Here is a 19,515-nt window from a genome sequence, read left to right as displayed (position 1 = left end):
TGAAGGGAAAAATGTTAGAACATTTTATATTTAGCCGAATGTGTAATTATTTACAGAACAAAACTTAATATCAAAGATGAATTAAGAGGTTTCTTGTTTAATACAATTTCAAATTTTTAATATTAAAAGTGTTTAAATTACAGACTTGTATGGATAACGATGATGGATGAAATCTTAACTTTAGGTGATCTAATTAACTGCCTACATTTGGCTAACATTAATGTTAAGCTTTTCTCCGCCGAAGCGGCTCTGTTAAGCTGTTCGGAACCCGAAGACTTGGGCTCTGGTCTTCGGCATTCCGCCCCTCTCTGGATCGCAGCGATCAGCTGATCGCTGGACCGGTTGTAAAGACACTCTGACTTTGTTTGCCTTTGCGACTGCTTTTGGATCTTGGCCAGTCTTCGGGCTTCTTTGGGAATTGAGGAAGATGTGGCAGCGATCTTCGCTGGGCGGTAAGTTCGTCCGGATCGGCGACGACGAGTGGCTTTGCTTTTGCTGTGTTTGCGGTGGCTTGGCGAGCGTTTTCGCTAAACAGAGTTTCGAGTCTGCGGTCCGCTCAACTACTAAAGTTGGACGCCGCATTTGCCAATTGAAACATTCAAATGTGAATATCGTACGGGTGAAGACGTCTTCTGTTCGTCTGGCTCTGGCTCTTACTGTATTTTCCCACTAAACTGAGTGATAAATTTAAGAAAAATAAAGTGCTCATGGTGTTCAATTCTGCAGACTCTTGTGATTTCAAAAGATATTTTTTTACTGTCTAAGGAGCAAAAACACCAAGGACCTTAAAAACATATTTAAAAAAAAAACAATCGTGAAGAAGTTTTCAAGTTTCAAGGATTTAAAACCATTAAACACAAAAAAAAAAAACAAGATCATTTCACGCTTTGGTCTGCAATATGTTTCCTGAATTTTAATAAATAAATTTATTGTTTTTCTAATATGGATTTGACCTCGTCCCAAAACTTACGTCTATATTTTAACTAGTTTACTAGTTCGCTTTGGAATTACGAGACTTTTGTTTCGTCTAATGGCATTAGGAATAGTGCAGACATGAAGAGCTTGGAGTGATTTTGTGCTACCACCAAAAATATCAACTAAATCGTGTAATCTGTGCATTACAATCTGATCCCACTCTAGCTCATAACAAATAATAAACCAAATAATCGAGCGTAGTGAGACAACACAAGCAACAATAACGAATAACATGCAACCATCTAAGTAATATTCACAAGAAAAACGAAAACAACAAAACGCTACGAATAACCCAGTCGGAGAGCGGAAAACTTTGTCATAAATAAGTTTACGGCGAAACCTCCATATTACTTCAATCACGAAACTGAAAGCAAAAAAGGAAGCTGTGGAACATTGAGTTGCTGCCACAGTTAGTTACCTGACTTTGCCGAGTGTTACTGCTCCACAAACTGACATTCAATGATGCTGATGCCGCTTAAAGGTGAGTGAGCCGAGAGTACTTAGCCGAGAATTTCGACAGCCTTGCAGATCGACAGCTGAATAACTTTGAGGCTTCTAATAAAATGCCAAACGCATTTCGCACGCATGAATGGATACAAAATGGTTGTGTGCCCAAGTCGTTACCTTTCACAAAGCATCATCTTGCTGAGATTTATTGCATGCATTTTCTACGTAATTTTATTGCTACTTTTGGCCAGTCAGCACAGATGCTGGTAAAATGTCAATGCGTTGGCTGCATAATGGTGGCTCTTGAAGTTATGCAAGTTTACTGCCATCTTCACTAAGCTAGACAATGATAAAAAATTTGTACAAAATTATAATACTTACTGCTTGAAAGTTTCATTTTTTAAGCTCACTAAATTGTTATAGGATACTTAACCATTAATTAAATAAATTCCATTTTACTCCTGAAAGATTTCTTCTTCATAATCAAGAAGAGTTCAAATTAAAGCTTATTGCTTTCTAAACAAAAGTATTATATTTTTTCATAGTTCCAGAGACATAATATAGATTTATGAAATCTACCCAGGAGTTAAAAGCGCAGACAATGACAAGCTAATTAATTTATAAATATTTTTGGAGTCCTTGAAACACAATCATTAACATATTTAATTAGAATGTAAATACTTATCCCAAAGCCTAGCCTTCACCAACATCCGACTCTTAATCGATTAAATATAATAACTTAATCAAGTTGGCTCTCTTAAATCAAAGTCTTTAACATTAAAGAACCAGCAGTAGCTTGACTTCTTGTATTTAAGCTGATCAATGTAAAAACTAATTGGTTCTAGCCAAATAAGCTACAAACAATTTCCATAAATCTTCAAAATGCCTGAGGCGACTCTTGGCTGATGATTAATTTGCAAACTGTTGGCTTGCTTAGATGAATAGATACAGCAATTAAAAGCCTCAAAATTGCCGGAATGCATTTCAATTTTTTTTTGTTAGGTTTTCTAATTTTTACTGCATAAATTTTGGTGTTGCAAAATTTGCAACCGCAGTGCTTGCCTCGACGTGGCATTGTTATTAACGAATCCAAGATAATGCTGGCGGCTCTGAGCACACAGTTCAAGGATGAACTGCGCAGCGGTGGCTGCTTAATTCAGAACCAAAACCCTTGCGAGGGGGCTGGGCCGCAGAAGAAAACAGAAATTTGCATTCGCAGCTGCAGCATTTTTGTGTTAGATAATTTCAATGGCTGCACAGCCTGTGGATGGCTGATTGCTGATTGCTGGGCGAGCAACTCGGCCAGGGGGCCGCAGAAAGTAGTGCTTGAATTGGGAAATGCGCCTTAAATGTCAAGAGGTGCGCAGTTTTGTTTTCTTCTACAGTACAGCCTCGTGGCGCAAATGAACAAAGGAAAGGCTGGCTCAGAGAAAAGACAAATTTAGGCCAAATGTGTGACTTAACGTCTTTCACATCACACACACCCGCACACCCACACACCCACACAGAGGAGCTTGGTGGGGAGAAAGGGGAATGGGGTTTTGTTTTATGTGGCAGGAGGTTAAAGTTGACTGGGGAGACGAGCCGAAGGCAGGCGAAAATAAAACAAAACCCAGCCGGCTGCCCCAAATGTAACAAAATGCTACAATATAATTTTGCCCGTTGTTGTCTGCAGATGGCCAGATAAAAGTTCAAAATGCGAGTGGCTGTTGTTAAAGTCTTAGCCGGCTCTAGTTTGGCCTGGTCTGGTTTGTTCGGGTCTGGTGTGCTCATTAACGTTGCCAGCGAAAGAAATGGCAAATAAATTAAAAAGTCATTCAAGCAACAATACCCCGTGCCCAAAAGGAGAATTTCCCTCCAGCAACCGAGGCAGTGTTGTCTCAAATCGCTGTAGTCGTGTAGCTTGCATCGCATTCAAGTGTTGATGCGTTAACTGGCGCTGCGTGCGCTTCGCTGAAAAGCCAATGAGCCGCATCCGAGAGATACGAGTAAAAGTATCTGGCGATTCCTTGTAGACAAAACAAACAACCTCACAATTGTTGCTGCTTTAAGGTGCTTTGCTGTTGCTGTTTTTGTGGCCCGTCTTTAGTGATTAATGAAGTGTAAATAATGTTCATGTTTTGTATATTTTTGCGTTTTTTTTTTTTACAAGATCAAGATTTCAACATATTCTAGGCGGATTCACTGTGGTTTTTCCCCAAGTTATTATTGCGCATCATCATGGTTTTGTTTATAGCTAAAGCACTTCTACAAGTGTCCATCTGGGGGCTCTTTTGGGCAGCCGCAAAAAACGAAAGACTTTGGCAACGAACTTGCAACGAGCCATAAAAAAGTTCACTTTGTTGTCATCAGACAAAATGTCAATAGAGTGCACTTGAGCCATAAATAACCCATTTGTCAAGTTTTTCGTGAACAAATAGAAGACAAAAACCAACGAACTTGAACTTTTCAAAGGAATTGTGTGAATTTAGCAACGGTACTTAGCCGAAAGTGGTGAGGTGTTGCAACATTATGATGTCTTTGGCTCAGGCATTTAACTATAATTTATCAAAATTCATGCTGCATCAAGCTTTTCCCTAATAATAGCTATTTGCTGGCGTGCGTAAACCGTTCAATTATATCACGACTCTAAATATGATCATTATATTCATTCAGCGGCTAAATGCCAGCACTAGCACTCTGCTCGTTCATCAAGACACACGTGCGTCGCGAATTGCGTAGCGATTGTCGGTCTTTTAATGGACCCCATCCACCCAGATATAGCCATAGCCATAGACGCCTTCAGCTTAATATATGGCCAGCCGGGCGGCAGGCTAAATGTCAGGCCAAGATGCTGACCTCCATGGCCTGACAAAGCTACGTTTAGGCCATTTTAGGGCTGCCAGTTGCATGGCATTTTGGTCGACATGGTCTTAAGTGAACTTCATGGAGAAGAGGCTTCCAAGTTTGATAGTGTGTTGCACATACAAATTTTATAGCATTGGGTATCTTTTGGAAGCTCAACAAATCGGATCGTATTTCATGGTAGCCGAGCAACTTGTTGTATTAGGAGTTCGTTTTAGCACCAGTTGTTTGGCCACAAAACAGTCAAAATAAAATTTGGATTTAATACCTAATAATCTCAATTATCAATATTCCCTCATTCATTAAGTAAACAAAGAAGAATGAGTGAATCTTTGCCAGCCATAAAGCGACCGAACAAGTTTGGCACAGTGCTTTCTTTCTACGCATATTGTATTTATCAAAGAATTGATATCTAGATAATTAATTCGTTATTTTACAGTTGCCAAGAACCTGATTCCAGATTATTTGTTTGTTTACCTCTTAGGCAGGATCTAATTCGGGCGAGTGACATCATTTGGCTCGCGCTAAGGATGCGCATTTGATTCTTTGGATTCACGACCGAAGAACAGGTTGTTGGGTGGCTTCATGATTCATAAAAACACACACAAAAATGTGAAGACACTAATGGGTTTTTATTTTCAAAAGGTGTCGGCCAAGGCTAGAATCTAAAACTGCCATTCTCACTGCGGGTTATTAAAAGTGCCGATCAATAAATTTACTGCGGCAAATAGTTCCCACTAAAATATTGCCATTAAAAGCACCGCGGCGGCAGTCATTACAAATAGAAAACAGGCAAGAATAAACTGTCAATAATCGTTTATTGGGCACTACTTAAGTAGGCAGCACTCACAAATTGCTATCAATCAGACACCGATTCAATTCCAACAGCTGACAGCCAATTAGAGACGCCTACCTCACATGCGTACCATTGAAAATCGAATCAATAAATCAAAGAAGTCAGAAACAAATTCCGCATTTCATTCCTCGACGCTGTTCGATATTTTCAAGCACAATCAAGCGCGCGAAGGCAACCAAATGACAAGAGCTTTCAACAGTCATAATCATGTTTGCTACACAAAAACATTTTGATATTTGGGAAACTTGTTGTCGCTTACAGACGCGCGCTTGAAAATGGCAAAAAAGCAAAGGCAACAAAAGCATTTTTCTTGTCGTGCCAAAGTCAAGTTCGTTACTTGGGTCTTTTGTTTGCAGTTCGGAGTGGGGACTCTAGAATCGTGTTTTGAACTATGAAACTACCTTAATACATCTACGGATTACGTTTTCTGATTGTAGAGCAAACGAAAATGTAATTTTCCCGGCGATTTCCGCTTGAACTTTTTCGTTTTCCGCCACTGACACGCTAAACGAACATCGAATCATAACAAAATCCAAATCAAAAGTGACTTTCATTTACGCGGCAACAGGCAAACAAGAAACAATTACTCCAAAACAATAAGCAACTAATTCGCATCTCGGCATCTGGCTGTATGTTATGGCCAACACACACTTTGTCTACATGGTGTACATAGTATGAGTGCATGAAGATGGGTGCAAGTTGAAGCAATCACAAAAAGGCCATCTCGACGAGGAAAAGCCCCACTGACTCAAATGGAGTCGATGGAGTTGGTTGGCCATTGTTGTTGGCTGTAATTAAGCCAGCAGTGGATTATTTAACCAGGTGACATAAATACGTGGCGCCCCGATAACAAACGCTGACCCCAATATGCGTAGTCTGGAGTCTCGAGTCGCACACAAAAGAACGAATCCGAGTTGCAATTGTTTCTGCCGCTGATGCTGTGGCAACAGCCGACGACGTCAACAGCAATTACTTATTAATTGCCGCTCGAGTTGGCTGCTGCTGCTTGTTGGCAGTTGGCGGTTGGTGGTTGGTGTTTGGTAGTTGGTAGTTAGTGCTACTGGTTTTCTGCTGCAATTGTTACCGGCGTGTCAGAGTCTGCCGCCCGGCTGTCATAAATTGCGCTTGCCAGCTCGAATCCAGCAGATTGCCCCATATCAATTGAAACTGGCTGAGCGGCACTTTCAATTGTTATCTCTTGATATTTTCGGCTGTTTGTGAAAACTTGGCACATCCCACCGAAAGTTATATATCTTCTCGGTGACAACTCAATCGTTATGTGAGCACTGGCGGAGGCTTAATTTCCGCGTGTGTGCCTTCGATGGGTGACACTGCAAATCGGCGACTTGGAGGAGGCAATACAGGAATTGGGAGGTTGGTTAGGTTAGCTGTGCCGAACCGGATTGATCTTCAGCCGAACGAAATATTTATTATTGTAATACTTTCACAAAGTCAAACGGAATGGGTTGTTTAATTTGCAACCAGTTTTCGATTAGCATTTTGATTTCAAGGCAAACATCAAGTACATCAAGTTCTTACACATTTTTTAAGTTTGTTTAATTACCAACATTTATTTAACAGTTAAATTATATGGCTCATGCCTGTTTACCCCACTTGAAATCAAGTTTTTTGCTTGAGTCTTTTGTTTAAATCAATGCGAAATCCATCTAAATGTTTTGCAATATTATTTTCACGGACCAGAACAGTCATTAACTTGATGACAACACATTTCACAGTAAGATTAAAACTTTTAATGAACCATTAGATCAAGAACAAATGGTCAGAAGATATTTGATATGCATAAAAGACTTGAGATGCAAATTCCGATTTCAATTCTCAGAGCTCCGAATTCGGATTAAGTAGCTGGAGTTTCCGGTTAAGGGCCCCAGCTCCTCGTTATGAGATTGTGGCATGATCCGCAATTACCTTGGCGGCTTTAATGCTATGGCCGGCTAACTATAGTGTGAGCGGTACTCTCGTTATTACAACAGCATTTTATGATCCGGCGGGCAAACAGTTTTCGGGGAGCTGCTGAGCAAACAAGCCAAAATATGTTTAACCGATAATTAAGTAGCACCAGCACTGCCCACTGGAAGGCCCGACTTGGATATCCACTGCACTGAAATGGGCCAGATGCCAATGGCAGATCCATCCACCGCATCCCTGCGGCAGCTCTTGCATGAAGAATTGCTGGGGCGCAACGCAAACGGCTGAACAAAAAATGGAAATCATCTACACATTTGGCGTTAAATGATTTTCGTTGGCTTACAAATCGCCGGCAACAAATTGGGTTCCCCTAAGCCTAAGCCTAAGCCTAGACACATGAATACGCTCCGCGCTCCGCGCTCCAAGCTCCGACTCCTACTCTTATTCGCCCCCAAATGGCCAAGTGTGAAGCAGTTGACAGGCGGCTGCCACGAAGCGTCAAAGTGACTTCTGCTATGCCTCCGACCGCCAGAGTATTTCGGTTTTTAATTCTCGCCCAACTGCCAACAGCCAAGAGCCAAGAGCCACACAAATTGCAAATGAGTGGCCGGCACAAAAAAACGCTGCACGGAAATGCACAAGAATTCTTGGGCAAAAAGCGGCCGAAAATTGTATCAAAGGCGGAAAAATGGCCAGCAGCCAAAGCGATTGCATTTGACCTCAAAATCTATTAGCACGTCGAACTCTGGCGGCTATGAAATGCAGCTCAAGCGACTTGGGCCCCAAAAGTGCTTGCCCCACAGCAGCGGCAGTGGCAATAATTGCAACCACATCGTGTCTGGGTGCATCAGCGACACGTAGGTCAGTGCATCAACATCGGGCCAACGGGCATCGTCTATCTGCCGAATCTCTGGGCCCAGAGACTCTTGAAAAAGGTTTAGCAAAAAGTCTTGTTATTGCAAAATTTACATGCCCTGTCTGACGCACATTCACACTTGGGATTTCACGTCAGCTCGATTGACTTCGGTGGGAAGTAGTGTAAGGATACCTGAATGGGTTATGATTAATTGCTGGCCAAACAAAATGTCACCGAGTACGTGTTGTGTCATAAATTCAACGTATGGGCTGTGATTGATGACTTGTTTACCCGAAAATCTGTCTCAAACTCCTCTTTCGTTTGAATAAAGTCGTATATTTTTGGTTTGCAGATCCGTCTGATATATGTGTTTTTAGCTGTTCAGATCCCGACCCATTTTTCAGTGCTTATAGCTTTTAGCATCTGCCATTCAAAGCGGAGATGCAGGTACCTGAACAACAAACGGCAAACAATTTATTCAGTAATCCAATTATGACTATTTGTACAGGCCCAAAACGTTATGAAAGTATTCAAAATGATTTATGGGCCAGCAAGGTTCAAAAAAGAAACGAAATAAATCCCAAATCGCGTTTCTTTAGGGTTGGCCCGAAAAGTGATCTTTATCGCTCGGATGTGCCAATATAAAATACTATTTTAATTGCCCGCCTCGCAAGACTTTTAGGAACAACAAAGACCAACAAATGATGCTTGCCAAATCCGCTGTAAAATAAACAAACAAAATGCACAATGGCGGCGAAGAGGGCACTTTCAAAACATTTGCCTGGGAATCGCAGCCGGAGCCAAGTGATTAGACTTTTATGCATTTATAATGACATTTTTCACACAGTTTGTTTTGTTTGTTTCCAAAAGCTTAGGCAAAAGCCACTGTGCGTTGCCATTTAAAATGTTAAACATTTTAATTTGGTTTTGTTTTGGCTTGGCTTTGGTGTCAGCTAAAATAGTATGACAGAATCTATTTAGATGTATAGCAGAGCGTTTTTGGTAGCGTTTTGGTGATTAATTATTATGAGAAATTAGCATAAAGAAATTAGTCAAAGACTAACACTGAAAACAAATGAGTCAGGCAGGAACTGGAATAAGTTGATTTAATCTAAGATATGGAAATTCCAGAACATTGCGATAGTTAGTCTTTGAGATGTTCGTGACTAGCTGATTTGGTCGCAGGATGCCAACGGCCTTTTCCATCGGCAGACAGTTTCTCTCCCACCATTAGCCAAATGACCAGCATATCCATCCGCACCTGCATGGCACTCCCAATCGCGCTGAGCAAACAAAAAGCTGCAATCAAGTTTTAGATTTTCCTTAGTCCGCCGTGTTAATCGTGGGGGCTTCGATTGAAGATGCGGCAAGGCGAGTCAGTCGTTTCATAATGAGTGGAGGTAGTGGCGGCACCGGTAAAGGTGAAATTTTCCTTTTCTTCACTTGCACACACAAGTTACAAATAATATGAAATGAAAAAACCATTTACCCGTCGTCGCAGAAGGCCACACACGAGTCGGTGGCAAGGCAACAGGGCCGATAGCAGCCACAATTCAGCAACACGAACAGCCAAAACAAATAAATCAAATCTTCAAATAACACGTATACGCCATGTGGTCGACGGCTTGCCTTAGTTTCTATGCTCTGTGCTCTGTGCTCTGAGCTCTGTTCACTTGCGGGTTTCAACACTTTGCCACAATACAATGCGGCAAAAAGCGGCAGAAAATCTGCGGAAAAAAAACAAATGCTTCCTTCATGTCAGCTCAGCAACCGTAAAGGTTAAGCGGCAACTTGACAAAAAGGTTAAAACGATTTAACAGGCACTTGCACTCCTCTCTGCACTCTGCACTCCGCACTGCGAAAGCGACCCAGGCAATCGCTGGATGCCCATGCATCGATCCTTGGCATATCCATCTTGAGCTCCCCGAACTCCGAGCTCCAAACTCTGCGTCTGTGTGGAAGGCGGAACCGAATTTTGATGGCACAGACCCTCGGCATGGTGCGCATAATGCAGCCTCAGTCTGAGCTTATTATTTTGCTGGTGATGGTGATGGTGCTGGTGCTGGTGATGGTGCTGGTGATGGTGCTGGTGATGGTGATGATGATGGTACTTGGATGTTGGCACAACCACAACACCTGCTCTTGCCATGGCGTTGACACTTTTTGTGGCCCGAAACTTCCTTATTTGTCATTGTTGTCGTTGAGCACTTTTCGCTACATTTTGCCGCCAAGATGATTGAATTTCTTGCCTCGCTGTCTCGCGAATTATTGTGTAAACAATATGATTAATACTATATGATTAGTCCGTTGGGAGGGAAGTGCTCAAGCGAGAAGCATAGTTCATAAGTCCATTAGATAATTTTATTTTATCAAACCAATCCGATTTGACCTTCGCCAGACTAATCGCCATTTAAGGCAGTTCGATTCGCTTTGGCAAAGCCTTGACAATGACAGACTCTTGTTTCGTGTAATTGCAAATTGCAAATTGAGAATCGTGAATTGAAATTAAAACCTGTGCAGACTATCCAGTGCCACTCTTGAACTTTAACCGACCTCTTGGCTAATCCACTCTTCGTAAAGTGTTTATTAAATTTTAATGTCAAGCCCTCTAATAGGCATGTATTACCACAGACGCTGCAGCAACTTAATTTTGTCTACATTTCGTTATTTTGACGAAATTAAATTTAGGTGTGAGAATATTTTATGCAAACATCCAGCGAGAAGTGAAGTGGAGAGAAGAGAACACCGCCAAGGCAATCCACTAATTTAAATACAAAAAGCAATTTCGGCAACCGAAGAACCCAGCAGACAATGCATAAAAGCAGAATCTTCGTCGTCTTGAGATTCTGCGGCTAATTTCGATTAAGACTTATGTTCTTCGCATCGAATGAGATATTGGGATTCTGTTCGATTTTGCATTGTTATTGAAAACACCCGCGTTACGTAAGGCACTCCAAAATCCATTGTCTTGGCGGCAGCCAAATTACCCAAACCATTGAAAATGATTTAATTGAAAGAGTGTCGCCGGGACAGCCGGTTGCTGGCTGCTGATCCCCCTGGTTTTTGCTGCTGTTCAAAGATATTGTTTGCCGTTGTGCAAATTAAAACAATTATTCGAAATTATGCAAAGTACGCAGAAACTACGGGAACAGCAACTACGGCAGCAGCGACAACAGCTGCGAAAATGAGCTGACGGAAGCGGGCGAAGCGGTACTCGGCGCTCTGTTCCAAGTGAATGTGACTTGGGATTGACTGAGTGCCTCACTGACTGACTTACTGAATGACTGACTGACTGACTGAATGACTGACTGACTGAATGACTGACTAACTGAATGACTCCTACTCCTGGTAGGCGCCTGGCATCTGTTCCTGGGCAGCCTAAATGTAATAATTTATGGCCACAAGACACACGGTCCCAAATGCAGATTGCGAATCTGCATATCTGAGTATCTGACTATCTGAGTATCTGACTATCTGAGTATCTGACTATCTACGTTTCTGAATAAATCTATATGGCGAGCAGATGTATCTAACGAGCTGCCGCACATTTCTGCATGCGTTTGTGGGCGTCTAAGAGTTATGTAATTGCTGAGATAGCTTCTGCCTTTGTTTGGCCCCCTTCGGCTCATTGACAACTCTTCTGCGGCGATTTGTGCAAGCACAGAGTACATTTGCCATTTGTGCCGTTGTTTTTGTATAATTTCTATTACCCAATAAGGCGCCTTGTGGTGTGTACGTGTTTTCGACAACAATTATTATTCCGTTTCTTTCTTTCTTTCTTTAATTTTGGCATCTCCCACGATATTGTGCAATAAATATTCATAATTTTGTTAACTAGCTAAAGATTTGTTTCTCTGCTTCCCATCTGTCTTTCAGGCAACTCCAAATACAAAATGCGGTGTACGCAGCTCAACCTGTTGTGCGGTAAGTTGATAAGTTCAAAAGGTCATACACTGGAATCACATATAAAACTTCCATTCTCAAACACATTATGTTTACACTTATATCAGACAGATAATTGGTTAACTTATTTCAAATCTACCTTGTCAAGTTACGCAGATAACCCATTTAATGGTAATAAGCTTGTAAATATAACCATCACATCCGATTCACCTAAGACAAAACAAAACTTGGACAAATAAAAAGACATTCTTCGGCTCGACAACATCCTTGACCTTGTCAACTCATAATTTTCCCATCATAGATCACCGTTGATCACTAACGGTGGATGACTGTGCGTGTGCCGCAAAGCGTGGGCGGCAAAGCGGCCAAGATTGCGTTAATGCGCCTTTGTCTTAGCCAGTTGCGTGAGCCGTCTTCGTTTTTGGCATTAGGCCGACTGGCGTGCGACAGTAGTCCAGATTCGGATCCAGATTAAATGCGACTTTGATTTGAATTAATGGACGAATGGGCCGATCGCCTGGGAAGTGCAATTTTGAACGGCTCATTAGGACGGACGTGTTGGCCGAGACCCAGATGCCAAGAGGGCATGAGTGACAGCCATCTCGCGGGCGAATAAAACCAACAATGGCCGGCCATCTTCTTTGGGCCGTCTTTGAGTAATTACGCGCCCATCGACGGCACCTCTCAATTAAGTTGGCAGACCATCCCGCTGCGAGGGGCACAAAACCGATCGAACACCGTGGCGTATACTTGATGAGGCGGCCGTTCGAATTTGAGACCGCTTGCCAATCAGCGGGCACAAATTATGGGCAATTGTTTAATTTGAATAAGGCAGCAACACCCGCGACCAAATCATCAACGGCTCTTCTTCGATGATTCACTTAATCGCATAGTCGCATAGTCGCTGTGATTATGCAGCAAGTGGGCCTTGAATCTTGTGGCTATTTTTTGGTTATTCAATAACCCTTCTTCCTCTGCCGACCGCCACACTCAAGACGCAGTTCATCATGACTTTTTTATTTCTGTTTCTTCTTCTTTAATTGCTTTTATGCTTTAACATTTAATGATTGCATTTGGAGGGGCCTGGGGTCAGTCACTTCCAGCCAGTTTCAGTCCCAGTCCCAGTAGTCGCGTCTTGCGTAATTTGGCAATGTCTACCATCCAAGTTGAATGGAAAAGTCAAGGTCTCCGGGCTTGCCATTAAGAAATCATTCTAAACGGCGAAGGAGAATCGAAACCTGAAGCCATGATGAGCCAGACTTCGCTAGAGAATGCCCAGAAAAATCGCCAAGAAAATACTTGCGGTGTAGCACGAGAAGATTCATTTAAAGAATTGTTTTAAAACATTTGACAAGCGTGCAAGTTTCCGCTTAAACACTATATAATTATCTAGATAGCTCTTTACCATTAGAAGAGCTCTAAAGAACTCATGATAAAAAGCAGTTTAATTTTAAAAGGCAATAAAGACTTGACTAGTATGTATTTAGGTAATTACTTGCAAGTTTAGTTATAAAGTTACCAAACCTCAATACTTAAAAAATAGCAAAGAGTAGGTATTCAGAGAAAATAAATAAAGTACATTGCACTCAATCTGAAAATTTTGGTACTCAAACAAAAATCAAAAACTAAAAATTCGCATTGTGAGTCAAATATAGTTAAGTACAAAAGTAATCATTTTTGGAGCATTTTTTTCTGCACTAAGTTCAAAAACCAAGTGAACTATTTTCTCGCTGATGAGTATCCATTATACTCAAAATGAGAACTGAAGAGCACTCAAGTGCTTGATATACTGATAGATAGCAAACTCACAGTTAGGACAGCTGTTTTCAATATTCGTTGATGTCTTTTAAGCTTACTTATAGGGCTATAATTGTTATCTTATAAATATAATATAATATAAATCCTAACAGCGTACTTACAAACGAAATTCTTTTAAGAGAATTGAACACTGGACACTGCGCACTCTATATGTAGGCAATAATAAACAGAAACACTTTTTTTGTTAAACCCAAATTCGATTTTGAGCAAAACAATTTCGGAAGAAGAAATAAAAACAAACCAGAGAAAAACAAAAAAAAGGAAGTATTACTTAGAAGGGTGCTTCCGGGTCGGACATCTCAGACCACTAGGCCATGGATTCTAAATACATTTATTTTCTTATGATGAGAAAATTAATCTCAAATTCAACATTCATTACTGAAGTTTTGCTTGATCAATTTAAACATTTTTTCTTAAAAGAAGTACAAAATGCCTCAATATGAGTGCCTACACAAAGAAAAAAATTAAAGGTTTTTTTAATAAGCTTACCTTGAAAATAAACTGCAGACAGTGTTATAGTAAAACTAATAATTCAATAATAAATAATATATATCCATTTAGTTACATTTTTATACAGAAGATTCTAAAACTGTAGTCCAAGGCCTTGTTTTGAAACACCATAAGTTTTATACTCATACTTTCGTGGTATACATTTAATATTCATACTTTCGTGGTATTAATTTACTACTCATTTTATTGAGAAACTTTATATACCCAGTATCTTAAAATTTATGAAACAATAGTTTAGTTTCTATGACATTTTTTTTTGGGTGCAGCAAAAAGCTGAGTGATCTAAATTTAAATTCTTAACTTAATGATAATAACGTTGAAATTAATAAAACCATTTGATTAACCATTTTTTTTATTTTCATACTTTCGTGGTATAAATTTAATATTCTTACTTTTGTGGTATAAATTTAATATTCATACTTTCTTGCTATTAATTCTATACTCATCTTATTCAGAAATACTCATCTTTTCATAAACAGTAGTTTAGAATTCATGAAACAATAGTTTAGTTTCTATGACATTTCTTTTGGGTGCAGCAAAAATCTGTGTGATCTGAACTTAAATTAAAAACTTAATAATAATAACGTTGAAATTAATAAAACCATTTGATTAACCATTTTTTTTATTTTCATACTTTCGTGGTATAAATTTAATATTCATACTTTCGTGGTATGAATTTAATACTCATCTTATTGTGAAATGTTTCTTTCTCTTAATTTCTGATAATAAATTTCAAATAATGTTGAAATGAATAAAACCTTTCGATTAACCATTACAGCTTTTCTCGTACTGGTGTTCCTTGGATGCACAAGCGCGGAGTCAAAGGTGAGCCAAGAGTGACATCCTTGCCATATACATTCACAGTACGTTTCCATCCTCTGTCCCATAGTACCGCACTCCCGCCCGGATATTGGCCAAGCAGACGGGCGCCACCCAGTTCGAGGAGGAGCGCTATGAGGCGCACACGAACTGCAACGAGCACAAGCACCACTTGAAGAAGCGCGCCTCCGACGAGGACGTGGACTACGAGGTGTACCAGGGGGTGGTGGGGCGGCCGGGCATCGACTTTCCCATCTATCCGCGCATTCCCAAGACCTCGTTCAGCTGCCGCTCCTACGGCAACGGCTACTTCGCCGACATGGAAACGGATTGTCAGGTGAGCGGTTGGCCTATTCCAAACTGAAACCAATCCTTACCAGCACTCCACACTCAACAATTACTGCTCCATAGGTCTTCCACATCTGCGAGGAGGGCCGTAAGATCTCCTTCCTCTGCCCCAACGGCACGATCTTCCAGCAGAGCGAGCTCACCTGCGACTGGTGGTTCAAGGTCAACTGCCTCGGCTCCTCGGGCTACTACGCCGAGAGCGCCGAGATCCTCAACAAGCAGCGTGTGCATCGCGTCCGTCCTTCGGTTCCTGTCCAGGGCTTCAACATAGTGGGCGGCGGGCTGAACATCAAGCCTAAGGTGGCTCCAGTGGCTTCAGTCGCTCCAGTGGCTGGTCAGGCCAGGTCCGGTGGTCGCACCAATCCCGACAGGCGAATGGACTCCGCGGAGGATGTGCCTGCCTCGGTGGAGAGTGTGGACTTCGACGACGACGTGTCCGGCGAGAAGCAGCGCAAGGTGCTGCCCAGCATCGAAAGCAACAGCAACGACCACGAGACGCAGATCACCGCCGAGAGCTCCTCGTTCGTCAGCGGTTCCGGCAAGCGGCGAACCCACACGGACAACAGCCCCAATCGCAACAGCAACGACGACGTTACGCTCCTCAAACCCGCCCGCAGCCGGACTCCAGTGGCCTCCCAGGAGCGAGGAGTCTCCACCGAAAGGGCGCGCAATGGCCACAGGGGTCAGCATCGCTACAGTGGCAGCGAGGAGCACAGCAAGGAGAAGGAGCGGGAGAAGGTGGCTCCCATCCCAAACAAGGACAAATCCGAATATTTCGAGGCACACTCCACGCGCTCTGTGCCGCAGACCACGCCCCACTACTCCGCCGGAGGCCACTCCACGGTGCGCCGCCTGGAGCCCAGCAGGTCCACGCCCTTCTACACGCCCACCGTGCCCAGTCTGCCAAAGACGAAGAGCACCGAGGGCAAGCTGAACCACATCAAGGGCGGTCATGTGGCCACCACACCCAATCCTCACCGCTTCGGAGGCGCCAGCTCAGGTGTTTTCCTCGAGTCCTCGGTGGCGCCCAAGGCCAGCATCGAACTGGACAGCACCTTCAGGCCGGTTGTGATCGGCATGAGGCATCACTACGATGTGGCCAGTTCCGGGGAGTTCCGAGCCCCATCAAAGTCCACCGAGAGTCGCGACTATCTGCCCACCACCCCGTCACCCGCCTCCGCCGGCAGCGGACCAACCTATCTGCCCAAGAGCGGCAAGTCGCCGAGGGGGAATGCGGCAGCTGCAGCTGGAGAGGACGTGCTCCTCTTTGCCCCGAATCCCGTGAAGGATGAGTCCGTCTACCGCAACGTGCAGGAGATGCTGAAGACCATGAACCTGCTGAAGGATCAGTTCGAGGACGTGGAACTGAACGCAGCCGCGGCAGCTCCCGCCAGGGTTGGCCTGGAGATTCCACCGTCCTCGGGACCCGATGCCCTGGTCTCCTTCGCCAAGTACTTTGCCCAGGAGCACAATGAGACCGCCAATGCCCTGGCCAAGTCGGAGAAGCCGGAAAAGTCGGAAAAGTCGGAAAAGTCGGAAAAGCCGGACAAGCTGGGTGTGAAGACCAAACTGTCGGTGAAGCCACCCGCACTGCCCACCGCCAAGCCATCGGACACCACCGCCCTGCTGACCACCTCGGAGAATCCGCCGGCCATCAGCGAGAATGCGGACGACATCAAGAAGAGTCTGCTGAGCGACACCACCGTGAAGAAGTACAGCAATCTGTTTGGCCTGAAGTCCGCCCAAGGTCGCGGTACCGGCGAGGGTGACATCAGCGCCGGACTGCTCTCCAGCCAGTCCAATGGGACGCAGTCGGAGCCGGGTTCCAAGTACCAGCACTTCCCGCAGATCGGCAGCACGGGCTCCACGGTGGGTGCGTTGGCGGAGAAGCCAGAGTCGCGAAAGATCGCCCAGATCTTCTCCAATGCGTTGTCCAGCTACCTCGACAATCCGGCCACCTTCCGTGCGGAGTTGGCTGCCCGAGCCCGGCCCACGGAGCCGCCGAGCACGCCCAACTTCCGGCCCGTGACCACCACCGATGCATCGCTCTTCAGCGACGGAACGGCCAAGTACTATCTGCCCACCAAGGGATTGCCCGAGGCAGCCACCACGCCCACGCCCACGGCCACGCCCAACAGCATTGCCGCTGAGATCAACCACAAGTTCGACTCGACGCCAGCGCCCGACTACTACACCACCACCACCACCACCACCACCATGGAGCCGTTCGAGGGCAGTACGGTCAGCACGATTCGCGGCCAGGAGTTGGAGTTCTCCGGGGAGTTGGCACCGCCGAGTCAGGACTCCGGCGAGGAGTTCCTGCAGCAGCAGCAGACGCAGTCGTTCGTCAAGTCCCGCAACGATCTGCTCCAGGATGCCAGGCCCCAGAAGCTAGTGACCACCCACCACAAGCCCACCGAGCATCCGTGGGCGCTAAAGTCGCAGACCGACTTCCTGGATCCCCTGACCATCAACGATGGCCTGATGCAGCGCACCTCCACGCCCACAAGCTCGATCTCGACCTCGACGACAGCTTCGCCTGTAGCCTACAGGGTGACCACCAAGACGCCCACGCGCTACGAGTGGGAGGACATCTTCCGGAGCTACGACATCCCCAGGGATGCGCTGCCCTCCAGCAGCGGTCTGCAGCGGATAGCCAACAAGCTGTTCGGCGGCCTCAACGAGCAGGAGGCACTGCATCTGCGCAACGTGATGGCCAAGGCGGAGCACGACCGCCAGGTGCTCAGTCTGCTGCTGCTGCTCATCCAGACCTGCGACGACCACAACGGCAAGGCGCTGGAGCGGAGTAGGAAGCATCTGCTGAACGCCCTCATCGACATTGACAGCAAGTCGCCGGCCGCCGGCGGAAAGAGCTCCAGGCAGCGGCTGGCCACCACCACCACCAGCACCAGCACCACCACCGGTCGCATCCCGGTGACCACTTTCCGACGCGGCAGCGGTGGCGAGTACTTCACCAGCACCACGCCGGGCTACACGACGACCACGGATTTGCCGACCACCACAGGCTCGGGGGCGGGCAGCTACGAGGAGACGACCAAGTTCGAGATTCGCGTCGAGGAGCTGGAGGATAGCACGACGACGCCGACGACGACGGCACCGCCACTGGAGGCCAACTCGGACCGGCGGGCCCTGGAGCTGCTCAAGTCATTATATTCGCTGGCGTCCAAGTTCAGCAGCAGGCGGTAGAGCGAGGCCGGTGGCGGTTCCTACACCTTGCGAGTTAATGCCTAACTTTAGTCAACTCCACACTCTATCCTCTACCCTCCATCCTCCTCCTCCTCCTTCTCCTCCTCCTTCTCCTCCGTTCAGTTTGATTTTATCATTCTTTTTTACGCTGAGCCAGTTACTTGTTAATCGACTTCGTTTAGCCAATGCAATCTGCGCAATTAGTTTGTAAATATGTAATCGAAATACTCGAATCGAAGACAGGCACAGACTTGAATGTTCCTGATGCCCAGACAAGCCGTTTCCGTTTCCGTTTCCACTTCCGCTTCCGTTTCCGTTTAAGTTTAACCGAGAGTTGTATTAAATTAGTTTCTTACTGCTTAGTCTTAATGAACGAGAACACTCTCCATCCAGTATCCAGTAGCCAGTATCCAGTAGGAGCGATCTATTCGAACAATCTGTACGTCTTGCTGTCTGTTTGTAAATATTTATTTAAACTTAATAAAGTACATATAAAAATAAACAGAAAAATAAATAATGATGATGGGTGATGGGTGATGGATGGCAATGGGGCAGCCAACTGATTAAATCATTACTGCATTAGCTGGGCTCTCCAATAAGTCAGTCGGTTAATCCCAAGAGTCCACGAGCCTTGACACAAATCCAATGGCATTTGCACTTTTAAGCTCTAATATAAATCTAAGGTCGAGCCAAAGTCATGCGGCGATCGTATAATCAGGGGAAATTTAAATATTTTTGTCATTGCATTGATTGCATTCACATTTGCAAGAGAATCGAAGGACAAGTTTAATCGCACTTGAAAAAGCCATAACACTGAATTGATTGTACATGTAACTAATATTACGTATACGTCATGTTGGTTCCCTCTCTCGCTGATTTATGAATTCTGATAACTGGCAGCAGTTCCAAACAATGGGCAATCCAGAGTCGTAAATCTGCTCAAGCTAAAGCGCAGGCAGACACAAACGAACTGACGAATTGTCATCGGTCTTTGGGGCAGCTGCCA

At 44.4% G+C, this 19,515-nt stretch overlaps 1 protein-coding gene across 2 annotated transcripts; it reads left to right on the top strand.

Moving 5' to 3' along the window:
- Positions 1–559: 559 nt before the first annotated feature.
- LOC108141202 lies at positions 560–19,004 on the top strand. Of its 2 annotated transcripts, XM_017264447.2 has the most exons (6): positions 560–658; positions 1,141–1,456; positions 11,781–11,828; positions 14,914–14,960; positions 15,025–15,291; positions 15,366–19,004. In XM_017264447.2, the coding sequence occupies exons 2-6, from the start codon at positions 1,435–1,437 to the stop codon at positions 18,507–18,509; spliced, it is 3,528 nt and encodes a 1,175-aa protein (XP_017119936.1). In that variant the 5' UTR covers positions 560–658; positions 1,141–1,434; the 3' UTR covers positions 18,510–19,004. The 2 variants fall into 2 exon arrangements, with proteins under 2 accessions (XP_017119936.1, XP_041565275.1); XM_041709341.1 differs by lacking the exon at positions 560–658 and having other exon boundaries at positions 766–1,456.
- Positions 19,005–19,515: the final 511 nt, after the last annotated feature.

Source organism: Drosophila elegans, unplaced genomic scaffold (assembly GCF_018152505.1).
Source record: "Drosophila elegans isolate 14027-0461.03 unplaced genomic scaffold, ASM1815250v1 contig_476, whole genome shotgun sequence".
NCBI lineage: Eukaryota > Metazoa > Arthropoda > Insecta > Diptera > Drosophilidae > Drosophila > Drosophila elegans.
Note: the sequence above shows the minus strand (reverse complement) of the source record. Positions and strands in the feature narration are given on the sequence as shown.